Raw genomic sequence first — 22,120 nt, 5'->3', positions numbered from 1 at the left:
TATATTTTTAAAAAAATTAAAAAATTTTAAAATTTTTAAAATAATTTTAAAATTTTCAAAATTTTTTAATTTTTTTTTTCAAAAATTTTACTCTTTTTTTGTATTTTTTTAATTATTTTTTTGGAATTTTTAAAATTTTATTTTGTCTTAAATGATGTGGCGCACTATGATTGGTTCCAGGTAACAAAAGTGACACATAAGACACACCACGTCAGCAAAATGTTAACGGCGTTAGCTCGAGTTGACGGTTTGTACCATCATGAAACAATTTTGAAACATTTTGTACCATCATGTAACGAAAAAAACTTTTTGGACCATCATGAAACATTTGTAAAACATTTTGGACCACTTGTGCAATTTACCCATAGTTAAAATAGCCACAATTATTGTGATTTTCTATTAACCTATACAAGAATGATCCCCATTGTTATGAGATTTTTGTTATATTTGTTTACAAAATGATATTTAACTTTACTTTATTTTACTTTTCCTTCAATTCAACAATATAATAATCACTTTTCTATCTTTTTTCTTCAAATTCTATTGCATATTTTTTCTTATATATTATTACAATTAATTTTTAATTCTAAATTCTTTCAACTGTTCAATATTTTTTTTCCTTAATTTTAATATTTTTTTATCAATTTAACAACACAATCATTACTTTTTAATTTACTTCTTCAAATTCTCTCGCATACTTTTCTCAACTACTTTTGTCTTCATCTCCTCAAATCAAACTAAATTCAATTAAATCAAACTTAATTTCGTTACAAATGCAATATTTGTGAGTTATATTCATAGCTTTCAATTTATTTCTTTATTTATTGTTTGGTTTTGGTTTTGGTTTTTCATGAGAGTGAGAATGTGTACCACGCGGGAATAGCTAATGGAGTAGAAAATGAGATAACGTAGGGGGGTCGGGGAACAAGGCAAGGTGAGTACGATGAGGGTGACGTCTGTGTTGCCATTACATCTTGTGACCATATTAAATGTCGGCATGGCTCCCCTCTGTACGGAAAAAGCTTGATATTGATATTGTGATGAGCATTGCAAATCATTATTTTTTCAGAAAAAAGCATATGAACTCTCTTGTGCTCGCTCATCTATCTAGTATGAGATAGAAAATGAGAAATAAAAATTCATATTTACTTAACTTTGGTATCTCTTTATTTCAGATTGGGATGATGAATACAATACTTTACCGAGCATCATAAGTAGTAGTACTATATATAAGCTTTCTATAGCCACTAAGAACACGAGAATCAGATGTCTGAGCAATGAGAACGAATGCTTAAAAATTAACTTGGAGACAATAGTAATAAAAAAAAAGGGAGAGACCAAATGGACATTTTTAGTGTAAATGATTGATATTGACAATGACTAAAATGATGTAACTAAGTAATGACTAAATTGATGTGACCAAATGAATGGACTAAATTGATGTGACCGGAGATCAAATTGGTGTGATAAAGAACCAATTAATGCTCCCAAAGATAAAATTGATGTGACCAAAGATTAAATTGATGTTACTAATAATTAAATTAAAAGACAAAATTGATATAACCTGAGATAAAATTGATAAAATATTTTTTCCAGGGACTCAAATAATACAATTTAATAAGTCATGCACGAAAAAGATGGTTTTACTCTCAACTTGCTATAACAAGAGAGAGGGTTTGCTGTTGGGTCATAAAAAGAATCCTCTCTTTCTATCTGTCTGTCTATCGGTTCAGTCTCTCTGTCTCTCTCTATCTTTACCTGTCTCTCTCCATCTTTACCTGTCTCTCTCCCTATTTATTTCCTTTCTTTTAACAAGAGCAAAGGTTGTTCCCTGTGGCTGGCGGTGCAGTACTCTCTCTATATCAGCAGCAAGAAGCAACAAAACAAGCTAAGGAACAGAAAGAAATTTATAACAAGGTAATAATTTAAATAAATTTATAATTAATTTGATATGAACTGAAGTGTGGCCACAATGTATATGTCCCTTTTTTTTGCTGAATCACAATGTATATGTCCTCCCCCTTCCACTTTCCCACCCCCTGCAACTTGCTCTGAGTCATGAAAGCTGTGATTGACTCCTCTTCTTTGGTATCTCACTTCGCTTTATCCTCTTCTTATTCTTCTTCCTCCTCCTCTTCTTGATCAGCTAAGCTTGGCCCATGATCCATGGACTCCATTGCCTGCTGTTCCCCTCATAAAGTTCTTCTTCTTCTTCTTGTCTGCGAGCATATATGTCAAGTTAGCTAGCTAGGGTTCTTAGGTTTGTTTCGTAATTTTCTCTGGATACATCGGATCTTGTCGTTTCTTTCCTGCAATCTGAATCCTGTGTGCTTCTTCCATTGTTCTCCTTTCATATTTATAGAATTCCTTTCTTTTGATTATTTTAGCTTTCTGTGTGTGTAAATGTTTGTGAATGGTCAGATTTTGTGACTCTAATGTCTTCCAATATTCTTGGCAATATTTTCTCCTCTACTCATGAGCATCTTGTATGGAGTACACTTGGTCTTTATATGAATAAAAAATGTCCTGTGATTATTTTCTAGGTTTATGAGATTTACTCACTCGCGATCATATCTGCCCTCATACGTATATAGATCTACATTTTTTAACGGAGCTTAATTAAACTAACAGCCATTCATCACCATCATGCAGAAATTAATCGATTGACAAACGGCCATCAATATTTACCAATACCTAAGTACCATTTCTAAATTTTTTAAATATTTTGCTCTGATGGGATAAGGTTAATTTATTTGTGTGGATCTCGGATTTTATATGTGCCAATCCATGGTAATTGTATCTTCCCCCCCATTTATTTTATTACCTTTGATTACTTCGCGGCCAAAGAGCAAATATGGCTGAGTGTTCTAATTTTTTGTTTTATGATGTTATGTTATAGGTTGAGGAAGAAGGGAAGGATGACAAGGAAGAGAACAGAGATAAAGAAGATAGACAACCTGAGCGCGAGGCAAGTGACCTTCACTAAGAGGAGAAGAGGGCTCATCAAGAAAGCTCATCAACTCTCTACCCTCTGCGATGCCGAGATCGCCCTCATCATCTTCTCTTCCACCGGCAAGCTCTTCGAGTTCTCCAGCTCCAGGTATTTAAATTAATTTTTGCTATATCACTAATTCTCTCCCCTAGCTAGCTACTTAAAATTGTATTATATAGTGTAATTAGGCAATCTTTTGCTAAGGTTTCTTTTTTTTTTTTGAGGAAGGTACTCATAGTATTTTGTATATACGAATTCACGGATCTTATTCCGAAGAGTATGAGACAGAGAGGACCGGTGTAGTGATACACACACACACTCAACATTGTGTGGGTATATCAGTGTTTGTAAACAGATATCCCCTTAAAAACTACTGATTTTAATTTCTCAAAAATTCTCTTGCATATCTTCTCTAGTTCTCTTTGTAATTAATTCATGACCCAAGTAATCAACCAGAAAACTCGTTCCTGCTAATGTACTTTGTAATGTAATATTTAGAAGCTTGTGCTATTCTTAATCAATGATCACAAATGATGAGATGTGTCATCCAATATGTGCATATATCATGCATTTTTCAGATTATGTTCAAATTATTGATATGTAATGGGGAAAATCTCAGAAATATATACCTTAGATGCAGTATATCATGTATATACACACACACACACACTCAACATTGTGTGGGTATATCAGTGTTTGTAAACAGATATCCCCTTAAAAACTGCTGATTTTAATTTCTCAAAAATTCTCTTGCATATCTTCTCTAGTTCTCTTTGTTCTAATTAATTTATGACCCTAGTAATCAACCGGAAAACTCGTTCCTGCTAATGTACTTTGTAATGTAATACTTAGAAGCTTGTGCTATTCTTAATCAATGATCACAAATGATGAGATGTGTCATCCAATATGTGCATATATCATGCATTTTTCAGATTATGTTCAAATTATTTATATGTAATGGGGAAAATCTCAGAAATATATACCTTAGATGTAGTATATCATGTATATACATCCATTGTTAACTATTATGAAAAGTCTTATCACGCACAAAGTTTACATTATATGGTTGTAGTGGATAATATATTCATATATAACATGCATAAAGATATATCTATCTTTATGAAATTTCATATTTTGTACTTCTGGCATTCATTTGTATTCATATTTATGTGTGATTGTGAAGCCATAGTATATCTTGTCAAAATTTCTTTTATTGATCGATTTCTCGAGAGATTTCGGCCCGTGGAAAGTAACCTAAAAAATATGATACAAATGTTTCTTTTCTTGTTAGCTCTGACATCGATAAATAACTTGACTCAAGGGCCCAGGCACTCTTCCATTTTTATTGTCTTAGTACAGAACAGGTGATCGAGAGGCATATCAATCTGTCCTCAGAGAAAAGCCTCAACCCCTCTGCTCAGCAACAGGTAAATTAAATTAATTAGGATTGCTTCACTCTTCTCTTACACTACAGTGTAAGTGGATTTTCTCAGTCCAATACAGGTCTCATATTAATGAAAGGCTGTGTGGTTAAACCAACATGTTGGACTATGCATGTAGTGTGTTTTACAGAATTTCTTTCGAGCATCACTGGAAATGACCTACCGACTAAAATCGAAATACCATAAAACTACAATCTGTGTCTTCTCCTCTTATGCATGACAGACGTTTAGGAATTCCCTTCTAGTATTACATACTGAAAGAATAATCTTCATGTAGCAGTGAAGAACTTCTCAAAAGCTGGTTCCTATGATGAAAAGGTTAATGTCATAACTCTTCTAAGCTAGCCACCAAAGCTTTGGAGCCATCACGAGATTACTCTGGACGAAAAAATTCTGAAACTATAATGTGCCGGTCTCCACTCGATCAGCTTATGTGCACAATTATGAGTTCCGGACTTCAAATTTTCAATCATTCTTGTTTTAGTACACAGTACAAAAAATAAGGTTTAATATCTGAATACAAGGTCTCAGTTGCTGGAGTGGTGTTGTCTTAATGCAGGTAGATGATATCCCATGTGCCTTAAGGAAGGATCTCTCCGATAGGGCTCGCGAGCTAAGGTATATATACTATTTTCGAATATCTGTTGTTTGAAGGTTGCATTTGTCGTCATTACTGGAGACAATCGGTCCATGAATCAAGTATGTATATATATATATACACACACACTCATGAAAATACGTAATCGTTCCGTAATTTATTATAAGCTAGTAGTTTAGCCTTTTACACCGTGAAGCGAACTAGTGACAATTCATTTATATGGGATCGGGAAGGACAGGCACTTGAGGGGGGAAGATCTACATGAATTGAATCTTGATCAACTTAATCAATTTGAGAAGTCACTCAAAGCCAGTCTGCTCCGTGTTTCAGAAACAAAGGTATACGTATGTACATTTTATCATCAGCATCCCTATTTTCTTCCCTTTTTCTCGTTCGGGGCCTCATTACTTAACCTGCTATTTTTTTTGTAAAGAATAATTAATGTGCTTATGTCTGTAGCAGTTTGTTACTAAATATCTTTTTCTAACATGTGGGACGATGACTGTGTTTCTTGTCGCACCCAGGCCGGAAGGATCATGAACGAGATCAGTGCCCTAAAAAAAAAAGGTTTGTTGTGCATTCAACAACTATCTACATTTTTATCTCTATTGGGAATGGGCTATGTAATTAATTAAGCTCTCCATAAGGCAATCAAATGTCGGTAACCTTAACTAAGTTCGTAATATTACGCAATTCTTTTAGAATTTAATATTTTTTATTACTTTATAAATAGACGAATATATATCACATATTTGAAGTCATATAAACCGTTTTATACTATAAAAGACATGTACTATCCGTAAAAAAAATCTAATTATTATTTATTTTTACCGTTGATTTGGGACGTTGAAATTATGCAGGGAGCACAGCTTCTGGAAGAGAACAAGCACATGAAAATGGTAAGAGCAAAGAAAATTTCATCTATGGCTAAATCGCAAATATATATATATATATATATACATACACACACATCCATCTTGACAAGAAGCCAGATACTGCATGTATTCTTTTCGATTTGCTGTTTTTATTCTGGTCTCCTTCTCCTGTTTTGTGGCTTTTTTCTATTATGCCCCAAGAAGAAAGGGTTATATATATTTTGCAGATGGTGAAAATGCAAGAAGCAATGAGAGTTCCTCGAAATAACCATTTGTCAGGAGATTATGATCACTCGTCAGCTTATTCTAATAACAACTTTGATACATCTCTCAAGCTGGGGTTAGTTTGCTCTAATTAATTGCCTTCTTGAGACGATTGATGTATGCGTGCATCTCTCTTGAACATCTTTCTAATCTCTCGTAAAACTTACTCATGCACGTGTTTTCTCACTAGATATGAATATCTAGCGCGGTTGATTACAGGTGAAGAAAAGGCAAATTCCCATTCTAGCCAAGAAAGATAATAATTCTTAGATTTAATGGACTTACACATCACCGTCTATCAACTCGTACTTTTAATTTAGAGATACATTCAAATTCTTATAGATTGGGGCTGAATTTAATTCTGACTTTTACAATTATTTTATTATAACTAAGATGTCGTAATATGACTGGTTCCTTGTGATCTTCTGGGTAACATCTCGAGTGGGGTTTCTAGGGTTGGATCACATGCAACATGACCTATTAGTTATTTTACAATATATATACATATTCATATGTATATATATGTTGGGAAAAAAATTTGGTTATTACAAAAGGCTAGAGTGACATTGTGTTACTGTAACACGCGATTCCACCCATTGAATGCACGTGAGGCCCGCGGGGCATTGTAACATCTGACAGTGAGAATTGCGGTGCCACGGTAATACAATGTCCGACTAGAATTTTCCTACAAAACATGTAGTCCACTGAAATTTTATCGGACAAAGCTTAGCTTTTCACTATTGCATAGTCTTCTCGTATATATATACACATGATGGATTTTTCTTTGGACTTAAAATTTTAAAAAAGAAAAGTATCATCTGGTACTTTTTTTTTATTTTAATCTTCTTGTTGTCCTTTTTCTCAACAAGATCGAAAGCATTAAACCTGAAGCATTTCATGTTGCGTTGCAGGTTGCCTTTCCCGCAGTAGATTGTCAGATCAATGACGTATTCCATTTGCAATTGAAAAGTGTCCTTCAACAATGCGTAAATAGAAGGATTACAATGCGGTGATTATTTTATCGACATGTATTCATAAGTCCCATAAATATATCAATAATTTCGCAAAGTTATACTGTTTGTCGCGGTTCAAAAGGTCTCGGATATTATTTATCATTATCGGTCGTTATGATGATGCTAAGATGGATATCACATGCATTCTTTTAATTGACACAGTGAATCTCCACGTTGATGAAAGAGGAGATGAGATCAGCCGTACAATAATTCTATTATGGAGGATTTTGACTTCAACAGTTATTTATATATAGGGAAAAAATATACTATATATGGTTGATGGGACATATGACATGAAAATATGGAAAAAAAAAAGAAGGAAAAAGAAATGAAAGATGCTGCATATATAGATTGCTCAAACGGCTAACCGGGAGGAACCTACAACAAGAAGTTTGGTCATCTAATGGTCATCTACATAGAACATTATCTTGTGTTCCACGGGTCTAAATGGCGGGTACTTACATGGGGGTGTCCGGATATTTTGTTATGGACGAGGTATACAATATTTCTATGTGGGTGGCTACCATTACATGTGTACGATGAAGATAGAAGACTGGATCACCTCACGCTTCCAATGACCACTTCCGGATCACAACCTTCCCCCTAATGCCCGAATTTCCCTTTCTAATATTCTCCTGAATTTCTCTTCCTCCTTCCTCCTGTCGTTTTCAATCATATGTGTCTGTCTGTGTGCCTGTCTGTTCATCATCTGATAGTGATCGAACAAAGTATCCTCCATAGATCAAAATGGATGAAGAGTACGACGTGATAGTGCTGGGGCCAGGTCTCGAGGAATGCATCCTCAGTGGGCTTCCCCCCTTTGATGGTCTCAAGGTCTGTATCCAATTCCAATCCAATCCACATTTTCAATTACCACTTCCATTTTCGTTATATCAGGAGTATTACATACCATGCCCGTGTCAATTGTCGACTGAGGGGTTCCAATTTAATGGACGTTGCCAAACCATTATTCAGCTCGAAATCATATGACCATTCTCTTTCTAGGCAAAGCTCAAAACGCGGAAAAATATTCCAGCATTGTTACTGCATTGTTACTGAGCTATGGCTGCGAGGAAACTATTCAGAGATTATTTGGCCAAAAGGGTTTCTTCGAGCTCCATTGGAGGGGGCGCCAGACGTTACTGCTCTTCTTCTTCCTCTGCTTCTTCATCTGCTGCTGCTTCAGAGTCTTACCCCAGAATCCATCATTTCTCCAAACGAGTAAGTATCAATTTTCAGACGTCTCTCTCTTATATAATTGAATTTGGATACTTACTTATCGATAAAGTTTGAATTTTTTTTCCTAATCTGTGTAAATTTTTGGTGGAAACATTAGGCAGCAGTAATACTTCACACTGACGTTTTCACTTGCTACTAAATGCGTCTGATTTTATTGAATAGTCGAATTTCACCACGCTGAAGCTAAAGCTTGAGTTGGTGTATGGAATAAATCTGGTTTTCGATGGATGAAACTCAAAGACAGGAGTGTTGAGAATCCATTTTACTGGTAAATATGGTCATCTTATTGGAAAGGCCGCGAAGGGATGCTGATCCTTTTATTCATACAAGAAGAGGAAACGTAGTGTGCATCAAATGGGTCTCAAGAACAGCACAGGGGTTATAATTTATTGCAGCATGGAGTTTATTTCATTTGTTCTTGTTTTTATCTTGCTTTCTTTTGATAATTGTGATTCAAAGGGGAGACTGCTGACTGGAGCCACCATAAGATTGGTAATAGCGGGCAGAGCTTATGCGAGTACTGTAGACGAGGCAACTTTCTGGGACCATTTCAATTTCAATTCTCTTTAGCTTATTTAATCATGTTCTTCTTTTCCGAGAACTTTTCATTTAAGTTTTCCAGTTCCTTGCTATTCTTTGTTATTTAATCCATTGTTTGCTCTCCTGGATGCTGAATTCGCTCATACACTTGCGGTATCAGCTGCTGCATGGGGCTGGGTCCCTCCCAAGGGATAAACGGCCTGATCCATCAAATTTGGGACTGGAGGTTTGGGGAAGGAAGTTCTCAAATCCTGTGGGTCTCGCTGCTGGATTTGATAAAAATGCTGAGGCTGTCGAAGGTTTATTAGGGATGGGCTTTGGCTTTGCCGAACTTACTTTAGCACAGCAAGAGCTAACATTTTCTTCCATTTTTTCTTTTCTTTGGGTGAATCAAGGTTCAAGCTGCCCGTGATGAAATGCAATGGGCTGAGGACGGTTCACCTCCATTGCTTGTCAAGATTGCTCCAGACTTGTCCAAAGAAGACCTTGAGGATATTGCTGCGGTGTGTATAATTTATCTCTCCTTCTATAACACTTTTTCTCTTTCTCGGGAGCTGCTTGTTGGAATCTTATTGTTCCTTACCAATTGCTGTAGGTTGTCCTTGCTCTCCGCCTTGATGGACTGGTAAAGGTGGTGGTATATGCAGGTAAAGGTGGTATTGTTTCCATTTATTCAGCAATTATCTCGTTAGCACTCAGACCATTTGTATATTTTATTGCTATAAATTCGTTACACTCTCCAAATCAGTGGTGAAGATGCATACAAAAAAAAAAAAGAGCGGGTGCGACTCTGGTTCAGCTTTACACAAGATTTGCTTATGGGGGTCATGCTCTCATTCCAAAGATAAAGGTACATCTTCTGTTGAATAAATTTAAATTTAGAATACTGAATCATAAGGCCATAATACGGTTGAAGGTTTGCACTTTGCTTGTGCTTGGGAATAATGAATGAACCCCTTTAAAGCACAGAGTGTTCATCCAAGACATTTAGTTGAAGGTAGTTACGAAATATTGGAGTTTAATGATAAATCAAAATTTTCTTATCATGTAAGTGATGCGATAATTGAGTTATTATAAGTTGTCCCTTTTGGTGGGGACTGCCCCTACTGTCATGGATCAGACCGTTTGGCCCCCTCAAATAGTCCCTCCCAGGACCTTAAAGTTTTCTCTCATGATACCACCAGAAACATTGGGAGCCCACCTCTTAAAAGTTCTAATTGAATGTTCTTGTTTGATTATTTGTCTTACACCAAGATATATTTATCCCATAACAGCTACGGATCCTTTGAAAGAAAATATCACTCTCTTCTGACTAATGTTTGTTTAAGGTTATAACATGGTCGTATTGAATTTTATCCCAGGCAAAACTATTCGAGTGCTAAAAAGGGACGGTTTTAAGAACATAATAGAAGCAATGGGGATAGATTGCAGATAGTGTTTGCCGGTTTCCCTTCACTCGGCCTCATGATCTTCACCCATTTGAATATATATATATATATATATATATATAATTTACTCAAATTCCTTCTCTCTCTCTCTTGAATTTTAACATAAGTTCTCGTAAACACCACATAAAAGTACACGTGGGCTGTACAATGGGCTACGCTGTATGGGTCCCATGCCTCAATTTAATGTTAAAGCTGGCCCATTCGTGGGATGCAAGCTGGTTGGGCCCGGGGCCCTGTACTGTGCCTATGAATAGTCTCTTTCTTTCATTTATCCTTTCATCTTTTATATTTTTTTATTATAATAATTCGATTATGTCTTCCACTTTTTTTTTTGAAAAAAATAGGGAGTTTATTATAATGGGCAATCACACTCTTCTTGGGCCTCGAAATTTTTATCCACATAGCTACCCTCACAGGACGCGGCCACTGAGACACTTAGTGGACATCATGGGATAGCTTATATGAACTCCTCGATTCGTGTACACCCTCCTATAGATATTTCTAGCTACGTATAGAACTCATACATATTGAAAATCTAATGAGGTTATACGGGCTTGAGCCCATTTCCACTTATAAAGTCAAGCTGATAAGTGTTGGTACGCAAGTCTTATATAAACCAATATATTTTTATTCATCTTTTCAATGTGGAATTAATATCCTTAACACCTATCTTCACGTGCAATTTGTGGTCTATTTTTACTTGCACGTTATCACATGCCCTTAAACACCCGCCCTCAATAAATGACATTGAACCGGGGCTTCTTCTTTCGTGCTCGGGCAATGGAGGACTTAGACGAGGCGTACTCTTGGCTGCACTTGGACATATTGGACTTGACGTGGTGTGGGTGTGCATATGTGCGTTAGCACGCATATGCGTAGTCTAAACTCTGATACCATGTAAAATACTCACTAGGTCTATATGCAATGGGATTTATCTCCAACCAAAAAACTCGAGTTGATTGGTTTTGGTATTCAATTTCTTATGAACTTGTAGAATTCCTCTATTTTTGAGACTTAACTCATTATTAACTCTCAACACCCATCCTCTTATATTTCTGATGTGAGACTTAACTCATTCTTAACTCTTAACACCCGCCCTTATGTTGCCATGTGCCCTTAAGCACCTACACTCAACAACTAACCACGAGCCGGGCATTGGTTTCCATCACAAAGAGATGTTAAACCCACACATGTGCGTGCGAAAGTATAACTCGCTTATACGGATTTGGGCTAATTTCCACATAAAAGTTCAAACTGATAAGTATTGGTATCGAAGTATCATATAAATCAATGAATTTTGATTCATCTTTTTAATGTGAGATTAATATTCTCAATGTTACCTTGGTTGAACTGTAGTTGCATGGGAGGAGATTCGAACTCGAGACGCCCAACACAACTGTCCCAAGCCTCAGCATCAGGTTGCCAGGCCTTGATGGTATATGTCTTCCCCTTGACTTGGTCTTAGAGAGGGGGTCCCTCTGGAATCTGATAGGGTTTCTTATCCTCAGAAGTAGAGGGTCCTGATGTCCTTTAACAACAACAAAAAAGGAAATGTATGTGTGTGTATATATCTATACATATATTTACCCACATAAATATATTATACTTTATATTGGCTTCCACTGGAGAGTGCAATTTTTCTTGAGCACTTTACCAATTTCTAGACTTAAGAGCATAGTTATTAGAACCGGGCCGGACCGACTGGTTCGACCGGTCGGATCGAAAATCGGCACTATAACAGGTCCAGTTCCACCTTCAGACCGAAAATGCACATTTGAATTCAAACTGGCCGGTTCTGTGGGTTCAACGGTTTACTATATTTAAATCAAAATAAATGAATGTGGTGGCCCTGGTGGGATTTGAACCCCTACCCCTCCACTTCACACCCAACTTATGACCATCTCACTAACCAGCTAAGCCACAGGTCCTTTTCTGCATAACTATACAAATGTTATGTATTTATTATCAATTTATTTTATCTAAAGCAATAATATAAACATTTATTATACAATTAATTAAACACGTGGTCCGACCCATCGAACCCTCGGTTGAACCCGTGAACCCATGAACCCATGCCTTACCCGGTTCGCTATCCGGTCCGATTTTAATAACACTGCTTAAGAGTGAATCATCAACTTAACGAGAAAAACAAGGAAATTATAATATATATAATTTGATATACTTTAAAAAACTACAATATATGAGAAATGAGGTGTAATGCAGTGACTAATACTCTCACTTGGTAATCTAGAGGTTCCAGGTTCGATTCTCATCAGTGGGACTACCCGTGCCCCTTTATTTAGATTTCCTTTCCATTTCCTTGTACGAGGCCATGAGTCTTCTATTGTAACCGAAAAAAAAACTACAATATATCTTCAATATTTTTAAGATCTTGTCGATTAAGCAGAGGTTATTCTTTTATGTTGTGTATGTAATTGTAGTCTATATAAATAAAAGCACCCTTCGCACTAATCATGTATGTGAGTATGAGTGTTTCCATTAATCTCATTTCTCAAGTTTTTGTCCGGTATCAAAGTGTAGGTTGGATAATATATCGCACGCATTTAATAAATTATGCGCTAATGGGCATTCAGAACTAATCAAGGCAAATATATAAGGGGAGTATTGGATACGAAATACATAAATCATATAACATTTTAGATTAGACGGTTATAATTAACCACATAGATATTAGTCAATTTTAGATATAAATTTACAATACATTGAACAGCTGCTGGGCAAAATCAATAGGCACTCCATAATAGTTAAAATAACCACAATTATTGTGATTTTCTAGAAACCTATACAAGAATGATCACCATTGTTAAGAGATTTTTGCTATGTTTGTTTGCAAAATGATATTTAATGTAGCTTGACTTTACTTTGTTTTTCCCTAAGTTAAACAATATAATCATTACTTTTCTATACTTATCTTCAAATTTATTTATTTGTTGGTTTTGTTTTTTCATGAGAGTGAGAATGTGAATCACGTGGGAATAGTTAATGGAGTAGAAAATGAGATAAGGGAGGAGGGCTGGGGAACAGGACAAGGCGGGTACGATGAGGGTGACGTCTGTGTCGCCATTACATCTTGTGATCCCATTAAATGTCAGCATGGCTCCCCTATTTACGGAAAAACCCGATATTGATATTGTGACGGGAAGTACAAATCCTTATTTTATCGGAAAAAAGCATATGGACTCTCCCGTGCTCGCTCATATATTTAGTACGAGATAGAAAATGAGAAATAAAATTCATATTTACTTAACTTTTGTATCTCTTTATTTCAGATCGGGATGATGAATACAATACTTTACCGAGCATCTTTTAATTTCTCAGCTTTGTAAATCTTTCAAAAAAATAAAAATAAAAAATAAAAAGAAAATCTATCATCGATTAGTAGGTTGTGGGCTTCACTTCCAAATACATTTTCATTCGAGACTTGCAAACTTTTAATTTGAGATAATAATTACGATGACTATATTGACGAGATAGTCGAGGATACTCTACTGAGTACGCATTGTCTTAACTGTACAGGTTTTCAATTCATCTCTATTGAGATTTTAAATCCTACATAGAAGAGTTAAGGAAAATTTAATATGTTTATATCAAATCGGGTATTACAACCTATTAGTTCGAATTTTGAGTTGGAGATGAGTCTAATCGCGTATAGACTAAGTGAAAATTTTAGATGGCATTGAAGTACTTGTGGCTCACACTATGGCACTCATACTAGCCAAACACAATTCTGGAACTTGTGGTCGTCAATTAAATGGGCTTTTAAGAGATTTGACACTCTGAGTGCTTGCAAATTACAGCGGTGATTGCAAAGAATTCTTCCAGGCAACTGGCCTATGGATATGCCGATCCTATTAAGAGTGTTAATCATCTATGGTTATTTTATTGCTAGATAGAGCTAGGATATATGCTTGGAGTCACAATAAACGAGAAACAAGAAAGAAAAGAAAAATCTATACATTTCCTAGCTACTAGTTGCACCAACTTGCTGAGTAGACTGTCAATTTTGTCATTAACTCATGCAAGTTGTATTAATTGGGTCCCTCAAAAAAATATTACATAAATTCAGTTCTAAGTCACATCAATTTTGTCCTTGATCATATCAATTTAGTTCTTGGGCACATTAATTTCGTCCTTAATCATATCAATTAGGTCCATTGTCATATCAATTTAGTCCATCTGCTTGGTCATATTAATTCAGTCCTTACTTGGTCACATCATTTTGCTCATTGTCAACGTCAATTCTTTACATAAAAAAAGGTCCATCTAGCCTCTCCCTCATTTTTACTACTATTGTCTCCGAGCCAATTACGGAGTAATCATTCTCATTGCTCAGACATCTAATTCTTGTCATAGTGGCTATAAAAAACTTGTACATAGCACTACTATTTAAGATCAGATTTCGAGCCAAAAAACAAAGGAAGAAGTTAGAAAAAAGCAATTGAAATTCGATTTTCACAAGGTAGAAATTTAATAAAGCCATATTTCTTCAATCACGCAATGAAATTACAAGCCGTTAAGTGTTGTAGCTTCCTTACGATTTGAGGAATCTGTCTATATAAATTCTTGGACCAATATTGACTCTATAAAAATTTGCCATTAATGATCTATAAAGTTTTCTCTTTATAAAACACAGGAACAAATTCTTATAGAGTCAATATTGACCAAAAAAATTATATAGAAAAATTTCTCATATCATAAGGAAGTTACACCACTTGTCGGCTAATAATTTCGTTTTACTGTTTAAGAGATATTACTCCTTGAATTTTTTGCATTGTGAGTGAAAACCAAATTTCAATAACAGTTTTCTAACTTATTTCTTTGCTTTTTTCCTCGAAACTTGATCCTAAGTAGTAGTACTATGTATAAGCTTTCTATAGCCACCAAGAACACAAGAATCAGAGGTCCGAGCAATGAGAATAAATGCTCCAAAGTTGGCTCGGAAACAAGAATAGTAAAAGGAGGGAGAGGCCATAGTGACATTTTTTATGTAAATAATTAATATTGACAACAACAAAAAATGATGTGACCAAGTAAGAACTGAATTGATGTGACCAAGCGGAGAGACTAAATTGATGAGATCAACGATCAAATTAATATGATCAATGACAAAATTGATGTGCTCAAGGACTAAATTGAGATAACCAAAGACTAAATCGATGTGAGCATGGACGAAATTGATGTGACTAGAGATGAAATTGATATAACTTGGAATCGAATTGATGTAATATTTTTATCAAGGACGCGATTAATACAACTTACATAAGTCATGGATGAAATTGATGTGACTAAGAATTAAATTGATATTACCAATAATTAAATTGATGTGATTATAGACAAAATTAATTTGACCTAAAACCAAATTGTTGTAACAATTTTTCAGGGACTCGATTAATATAACTTATATAAGTCAGGGACGAAAAAGAGGGTTTTACTCTCGACTTGCTATAACAAGAGAGAGGGTTTCCTGTTGGGCCATAAAAGGAATCCGCTCTTTCTATCTATCTATCTATCTCTTAGTCTCGCTGTCTCTCTCTATCTTTACCTGTCTCTCTCCCTATTTATTTCTTTTCTTTTAACAAGAGCAAAGGTTGTTCCCTACAAAACAAGCTAAGGAACAGAAAGAAATTTATAACAAGGTAATAATTTAAATAAATTTATAATTAATTTGATATGAACTGAAGTGTGGCCACAATGTATATGTCCCTTTTTTTTGCTGAATCACAATGTATATGTCCTCCCCCTTCCACTTTCCCACCCCCTGCAACTTGCTCTGAGTCATGAAAGCTGTGATTGACTCCTCTTCTTTGGTATCTCACTTCGCTTTATCCTCTTCTTATTCTTCTTCCTCCTCCTCTTCTTGATCAGCTAAGCTTGGCCCATGATCCATTGACTCCATTGCCTGCTGTTCCCCTCATAAAGTTCTTCTTCTTCTTCTTGTCTGCGAGCATATATGTCAAGTTAGCTAGCTAGGGTTCTTAGGTTTGTTTCGTAATTTTCTCTGGATACATCGGATCTTGTCGTTTCTTTCCTGCAATCTGAATCCTGTGTGCTTCTTCCATTGTTCTCCTTTCATATTTATAGAATTCCTTTCTTTTGATTATTTTAGCTTTCTGTGTGTGTAAATGTTTATAGATCTACAGTTTTTAACGGAGCTTAATTAAACTAACAGCCATTCATCACCATCATGCAGAAATTACATGGATCCGAAAGCTGAGTTTTTCTTTACCAATACCTAAGTACCATTTCGAAATTTTTTTTATATTTTTCTCTGATGGGATATGGTTATTTGTGTGGATCTCGGATTTTATATGTGCCAATCCATGGTAATTGTATCTTTCCCCCCATTTATTTTATTACCTTTGATTACTTCGCGGCCAAAGAGCAAATATAGCTGAGTGTTCTAATATTTTGTTTTATGATGTTATGTTATAGGTTGAGAAAGAAGGGAAGGATGACAAGGAAGAGAACAGAGATAAAGAAGATAGACAACCTGAGCGCGAGGCAAGTGACCTTCACTAAGAGGAGAAGAGGGCTCATCAAGAAAGCTCATCAACTCTCTACCCTCTGCGATGCCGAGATCGCCCTCATCATCTTCTCTTCCACCGGCAAGCTCTTCGAGTTCTCCAGCTCTAGGTATTTAAATTAATTTTTTTCTATATCACTAATTCTCTCCCCTAGCCAGCTACTTAAAATTGTATTATATAGTGTAATTGGGCAATCTTTTGCTAAAGTTTTTTTTTTCTTTTTGAGGAAGGTACTCATAGTATTTTGTATATACGAATTCACGGATCGTATTCCGATAAGTATGAGACAGAGAGTACCGATCGAGGGGAAAAAAAAATTGTTAATACATATATATACATATTTTGTTAAAGCTATGTATCAAAGTACTGAATGAACAAATCAATGATCAAGACTGCCTCCCATATGTACTGAAGAATCTTTGGGTTTTGGTGAAGTTAGATCCTCAATGTTTACACTTACACACACACACTCAACATTGTGTGGGTATATCAGTGTTTGTAAACAGATATCCCCTTAAAAACTGCTGATTTTAATTTCTCAAAAATTCTCTTGCATATCTTCTCTAGTTCCTGCTAATGTACTTTGTAATGTAATATTTAGAAGCTTGTGCTATTCTTAATCAATGATCACAAATGATGAGATGTGTCATCGACATGCACATAATGAGTTGTTCATCTGGATTTTCATAGATAATCAAGCAGCCGATACAATATTTTCATAGAATTTTCAATTTTCCGAGAAGATCTTCTAAAAAGTAGATGACTACAAAAAAATACATCTACTTACATAGAATTGAAATGATTTTTCTAAGAAAATTTTCTTCTCCACTATTCAAATTTGTGGATATTAGAAAACTCTTTTTTTAGTTCTCTAATTTTTCATTAGGCAATTCTCCTCATTTCTAACTTTTAATATATGACTTCCCTTTCTTCTTTATCAATCATCATTTATTTTCACAATATTTGAGCCCCAATACTAAATTAGTGATTGATTTACTATGAATTACGATTTTCTTACTTTAACATTAATAAATATATTTTTATATTTTTCAATGGAGAAATAAATTTAGAAAAGGAGAAGAAAAGTGAAAATTAGTTCTCTAAAAGTAAACAGGTTGTACGCTCCCAATATGTGCATATATCATGCATTTTTCAGATTATGTTCAAATTATTTATATGTAACGGGGAAAATCTCAGAAATATATACCTTAGATGTAGTATATCATGTATATACATCCCTTATTAACTATTATGAAAAGTCTTATCATGCACAAAGTTTTCATTATATGGTTGTAGTGGATAATATATTCATATATAACAGGCGTATAAATATATCTATCTTTCTAAAATTTCATATTTTATACTTCTGCCATTCATTTGTATTCATATTTATGTGTGATTGTGAAGCCAGAGTATATATTGTCAAAATTTCTTTTATTGATCGATTTCTCGAGAGGTTTCGGCCCGTGGAAAGTAACCTAAAAAATATTTGAAAATATGATACAAATGTTTCTTTTCTTGTTAGCTCTGATATCGATAAATGACTCGACTCGAGGGCTGAGGCACTCTTCCATTTTTATTATCTTAGTACTGAACAGGTAATCGAGAGGCATATCAATCTGCACTCAGAGAAAAGCCTCAACCCCTCTGCTCAGCAACAGGTAAATTAAATTAATTAGGATTGCTTCACTCTTCTCTTCACTAGATTGATAGTCTAGTGTAAGTGGATTTTCTCAGTCCAATACAGGTCTCGTATTAATGAAAGGTTGTGTGGTTAAACCAACATGTTGGACTATGCATGTAGTGTGTTTTACAGAATTTCTTTCGAGCGTCACTGGAAATGACCTACCGACTAAAATCGAAATACCATAAAACTACAATCTGTGTCTTCTCTTCTTATGCATAACAGACGTTTAGGAATTCCCTTCTAGTATTACATACTGAAGGAATAGTCTTCATGTAGCAGTGAAGAACTTCTCAAAAGCTGGTTCCTACGATGCAAAGGTTAATGTCATAACTCTTCTCAGCTAGTCACCAAAGCTTTGGAACCATCATGAGATTACTCTGGACGAAAAAATTCTGAACCTATAATGTGCCGGTCTCCACTCGATCAGCTTAATAATTCTTGTTTTAGTACACAGTACAAAAAATAAGGTTTAATATCTGAATACAAGGTCTCAGTTGCTGGAGTGGTGTTGTCTTAATGCAGGTAGATGATATCCCATGTGCCTTAAGGAAGGATCTCTCCGATAGGGCTCGCGAGCTAAGGTATATATACTATTTTCGAATATCTGTTGTTTGAAGGTTGCATTTGTCGTCATCACTGGAGACAATCGGTCCATGAATCAAGTATGTATATATATATATACACACACACACATGAAAATACGTAATCGTTCCGTACTCTATTATAAGCTAGTAGTTTAGCCTTTTACACCGTGAAGCGAACTAGTGACAATTCATTTATATGGGATCGGGAAGGACAGGCACTTGAGGGGGGAAGATCTACATGAATTGAATCTTGATCAACTTAATCAACTTGAGAAGTCACTCAAAGCCAGTCTGCTCCGTGTTTCAGAAACAAAGGTATACGTATGTACATTTTATCATCAGCATCCCTATTTTCTTCCCTTTTTCTCGTTCGGGGCCTCATTACTTAGCCTGCTATTTTTTTGTAAAGATTAATTAATGCACTGATGTCTGTAGCAGTTTGTTACTAAATATCTTTTTCTAACATGTGGGACGATGACGGTGTTTCTTGTCGCACACAGGCCGGAAGGATCATGAACGAGATCAGTGCCCTAAAAAAAAAGGTTTGTTGTGCATTTAACAATGATCTACATTTGTTTCTCTATTGGGGATGGGCTATGTAATTAATTAAGCTCTCCATTAGGCAATCAGATGTCGGTAGCCTTGACTAAGATCGTAATATACGCAATTCTTTTAGAATTTAATTGTCATACTTAAAATTTTTTCTTTTCTATAAATAGACGAATATATATCACATATTTGAAGTGATGTAATTCGTTTTATACTCTAAAAGACATGTGCTATCAGTAAAAAAAATCTAATTATTATTTATTTTTACCATTGATTTCGGACGTTGAAATTATGCAGGGAGCACAACTTCTAGAAGAGAACAAGCACATGAAAATGGTAAGAGCAAAGAAAATTTCATCATTGGCTAAATCGCAAATACACACACACATCCATCTTGACAAGAAGCCAGATACTGCATGTATTCTTTTCCATTTGCTGTTTTTATTCTGGTCTCCTCCTCCTGTTTTGAGGCTTTTTTCTATTATGCCCCAAGAAGAAAGGGTTATATATATTTTGCAGATGGTGAAAATGCAAGAAGCAAAGAGAGTTCCTCGAATTAACCACTTGTCAGGAGATTATGATCTCTCGTCAGCTTATTCTAATAACAACTTCGATACGTCTCTCAAGCTGGGGTTAGTTTGCTCTAATTAATTGTTTTCTTGGGATGATTGATGTATGCGTACGTCTCTCTTGAACATCTTCATAATCTCTCGTAAAACTTACTCATGCACATGTTTTTCTCACTGGGCGCGGTTGATTACAGGTGAAGAAAAAGCAAATTCCCATTCTAGCCAAGAAAAGATGATAACTCTAAGATTTAATGGACTTAAACATCACCGTCTATCAACTCGTATTTTTAATTTAAAGATATATTCAAATTCTTATAGAGATTTAACTCTAATTTTTACAATTAATTTATTATAACTAATACATAATATGACTAGTTCCTTATAAATTTATGGATAACATCTGGAGTGGGGTTTCTAGGGTTGGATCACATGCAACATGACCTATTAGTTATTTTACAATATATATGCATATTCATATTTATATATATATTGGGAAAGAATTTTGGTTATTACAAAAAGTTAAAATGACATTGTGTTACTGTGACATGCGATTACTGCCATTGAATGCAGGTGATAGATTTTTCTTTGGACTTAAATTTTTTTTAAAAAAGACAAGTATCATCTGGTACAATTTTTTTTTATCTTCTTCTTGTCCTTTTTCTCGACAAGATCGAAAGCATTAAACCTGAAGCATTTCATGTTGCGTTGCAGGTTGCCTTTCCCACAGTAGATTGTCAGATCAATGACCTATTCCATTTGCAATTTAAAAGTGTCCTTCAGCAATGCGTCAATAGAAGGATTACTATCCGGTCATTATCTTATCGACGTGTATTCATAAGTCCCATAAATATATCAATAATTTCCTAGAGTCGTACTGTTAAGTTGTGATTTAACGAAATTTTGGCCCAATTTCAAGCACATCTTTGTGGTTGTCGCGGTTCAAACAGGTCTCAGATGTTATTTATCATTATCGGTCGTTATTATGATGCCAAGATGGATCTCACATGCATTCTTTTAATTGACACAACGAGTCTCCACGTTGATGAAAAAGAAGATGAGATCAACCCGTACAATAATTTTACTCTGGAGGATTTTGACTTCAACAATTATTTATATAAAAGGAAAAGAATATACTATATATGGTTGATGGGACATATGACATTCGAATCCGAAAAATAGAAATAAGAAAAAGAAGGAAAAAGAAAAGAAAGATGCTGCATATATAGATGCGTTGGATATGATCATGACCTGAGAGAATCGCCAACCAATCCGTGAGTATAGCCATGGGTATAATTGTATATCCATGGTATGCATATATCAAATACCCGAGTGATGACCCATAACCAATAGGGTAATTTTTGGCTCAAACGGCTAAATATTATGTCGGAATTTTCATACGAAATGTTATTTTTCAAGTACAAAAATATTTCGTACAAAATATCAATTAACTGATTCGTATATGCAGTCGACTGGTTGTTTTGTATGAATCGTTATGCTCCTTGTAGGAAATTTGATTCTCCAAATACGAAAACATTTTGTTAGGGACACAACGACTGAATATTCAGTCGTTGGACCCAATAATTTTTCATGAAGTACATCAAGTGGTGGTTATATCATGGTATAAGCAGGTAAAGGTGGTCTTGTTTCCATTTATTCAGCAATTATCTCATTAGCACTCAGACTGTCAGCACCCCATTTTGGTCCACCGGCTCTAGGATATGACATCAACAAGGCTCCCGACTAGAGTTCCACAACTCTAACAAAAAAATGGCGAG

General features: G+C 35.1%; 3 protein-coding genes across 15 annotated transcripts in view; all 3 read left to right on the top strand.

Annotated features, from left to right (window-relative positions):
- Positions 1 to 22,120, top strand: part of LOC116194536 (dihydroorotate dehydrogenase (quinone), mitochondrial-like) — a 35,578-nt gene that overhangs the window by 7,559 nt on the left and 5,899 nt on the right. The window lies entirely within an intron of this gene.
- On the top strand, positions 1,710 to 12,033 carry LOC116194539 (MADS-box protein SVP-like). 6 transcript variants are annotated; one of them, XM_031523373.1, is made up of 12 exons: positions 1,939 to 2,088; positions 2,900 to 3,100; positions 4,347 to 4,419; positions 4,994 to 5,052; positions 5,271 to 5,370; positions 5,557 to 5,599; positions 5,893 to 5,931; positions 6,112 to 6,247; positions 7,083 to 8,018; positions 8,190 to 9,466; positions 9,559 to 9,610; positions 9,712 to 9,726. In XM_031523373.1, the coding sequence occupies exons 2-9, from the start codon at positions 2,919 to 2,921 to the stop codon at positions 7,099 to 7,101; spliced, it is 651 nt and encodes a 216-aa protein (XP_031379233.1). In that variant the 5' UTR covers positions 1,939 to 2,088; positions 2,900 to 2,918; the 3' UTR covers positions 7,102 to 8,018; positions 8,190 to 9,466; positions 9,559 to 9,610; positions 9,712 to 9,726. The 6 variants fall into 6 exon arrangements, with proteins under 6 accessions (XP_031379231.1, XP_031379230.1, XP_031379233.1 ...); XM_031523375.1 differs by lacking the exon at positions 6,112 to 6,247; XM_031523371.1 differs by lacking the exons at positions 1,939 to 2,088; positions 2,900 to 3,100; positions 4,347 to 4,419; ... (3 more) ...; positions 5,893 to 5,931; positions 6,112 to 6,247 and adding exons at positions 1,710 to 1,917; positions 4,715 to 4,736; positions 11,768 to 12,033 and having other exon boundaries at positions 7,914 to 8,018; positions 8,190 to 8,405; positions 9,124 to 9,262; positions 9,359 to 9,466; positions 9,712 to 9,813.
- LOC116194543 (MADS-box protein SVP-like) lies at positions 15,926 to 21,337 on the top strand. 7 transcript variants are annotated; one of them, XM_031523380.1, is made up of 10 exons: positions 16,131 to 16,239; positions 16,602 to 16,755; positions 16,865 to 17,065; positions 18,545 to 18,617; positions 19,166 to 19,224; positions 19,443 to 19,542; positions 19,728 to 19,768; positions 20,072 to 20,112; positions 20,270 to 20,408; positions 21,057 to 21,337. In XM_031523380.1, exons 3-10 carry the CDS (start codon positions 16,884 to 16,886, stop codon positions 21,073 to 21,075), a joined length of 654 nt encoding a protein of 217 aa, XP_031379240.1. In that variant the 5' UTR covers positions 16,131 to 16,239; positions 16,602 to 16,755; positions 16,865 to 16,883; the 3' UTR covers positions 21,076 to 21,337. The 7 variants fall into 7 exon arrangements, with proteins under 7 accessions (XP_031379238.1, XP_031379241.1, XP_031379236.1 ...); XM_031523379.1 differs by lacking the exon at positions 16,131 to 16,239 and adding an exon at positions 16,249 to 16,411; XM_031523378.1 differs by lacking the exons at positions 16,131 to 16,239; positions 16,602 to 16,755 and adding an exon at positions 15,926 to 16,068.

Source organism: Punica granatum, chromosome 2 (assembly GCF_007655135.1).
Source record: "Punica granatum isolate Tunisia-2019 chromosome 2, ASM765513v2, whole genome shotgun sequence".
NCBI lineage: Eukaryota > Viridiplantae > Streptophyta > Magnoliopsida > Myrtales > Lythraceae > Punica > Punica granatum.
Note: the sequence above shows the minus strand (reverse complement) of the source record. Positions and strands in the feature narration are given on the sequence as shown.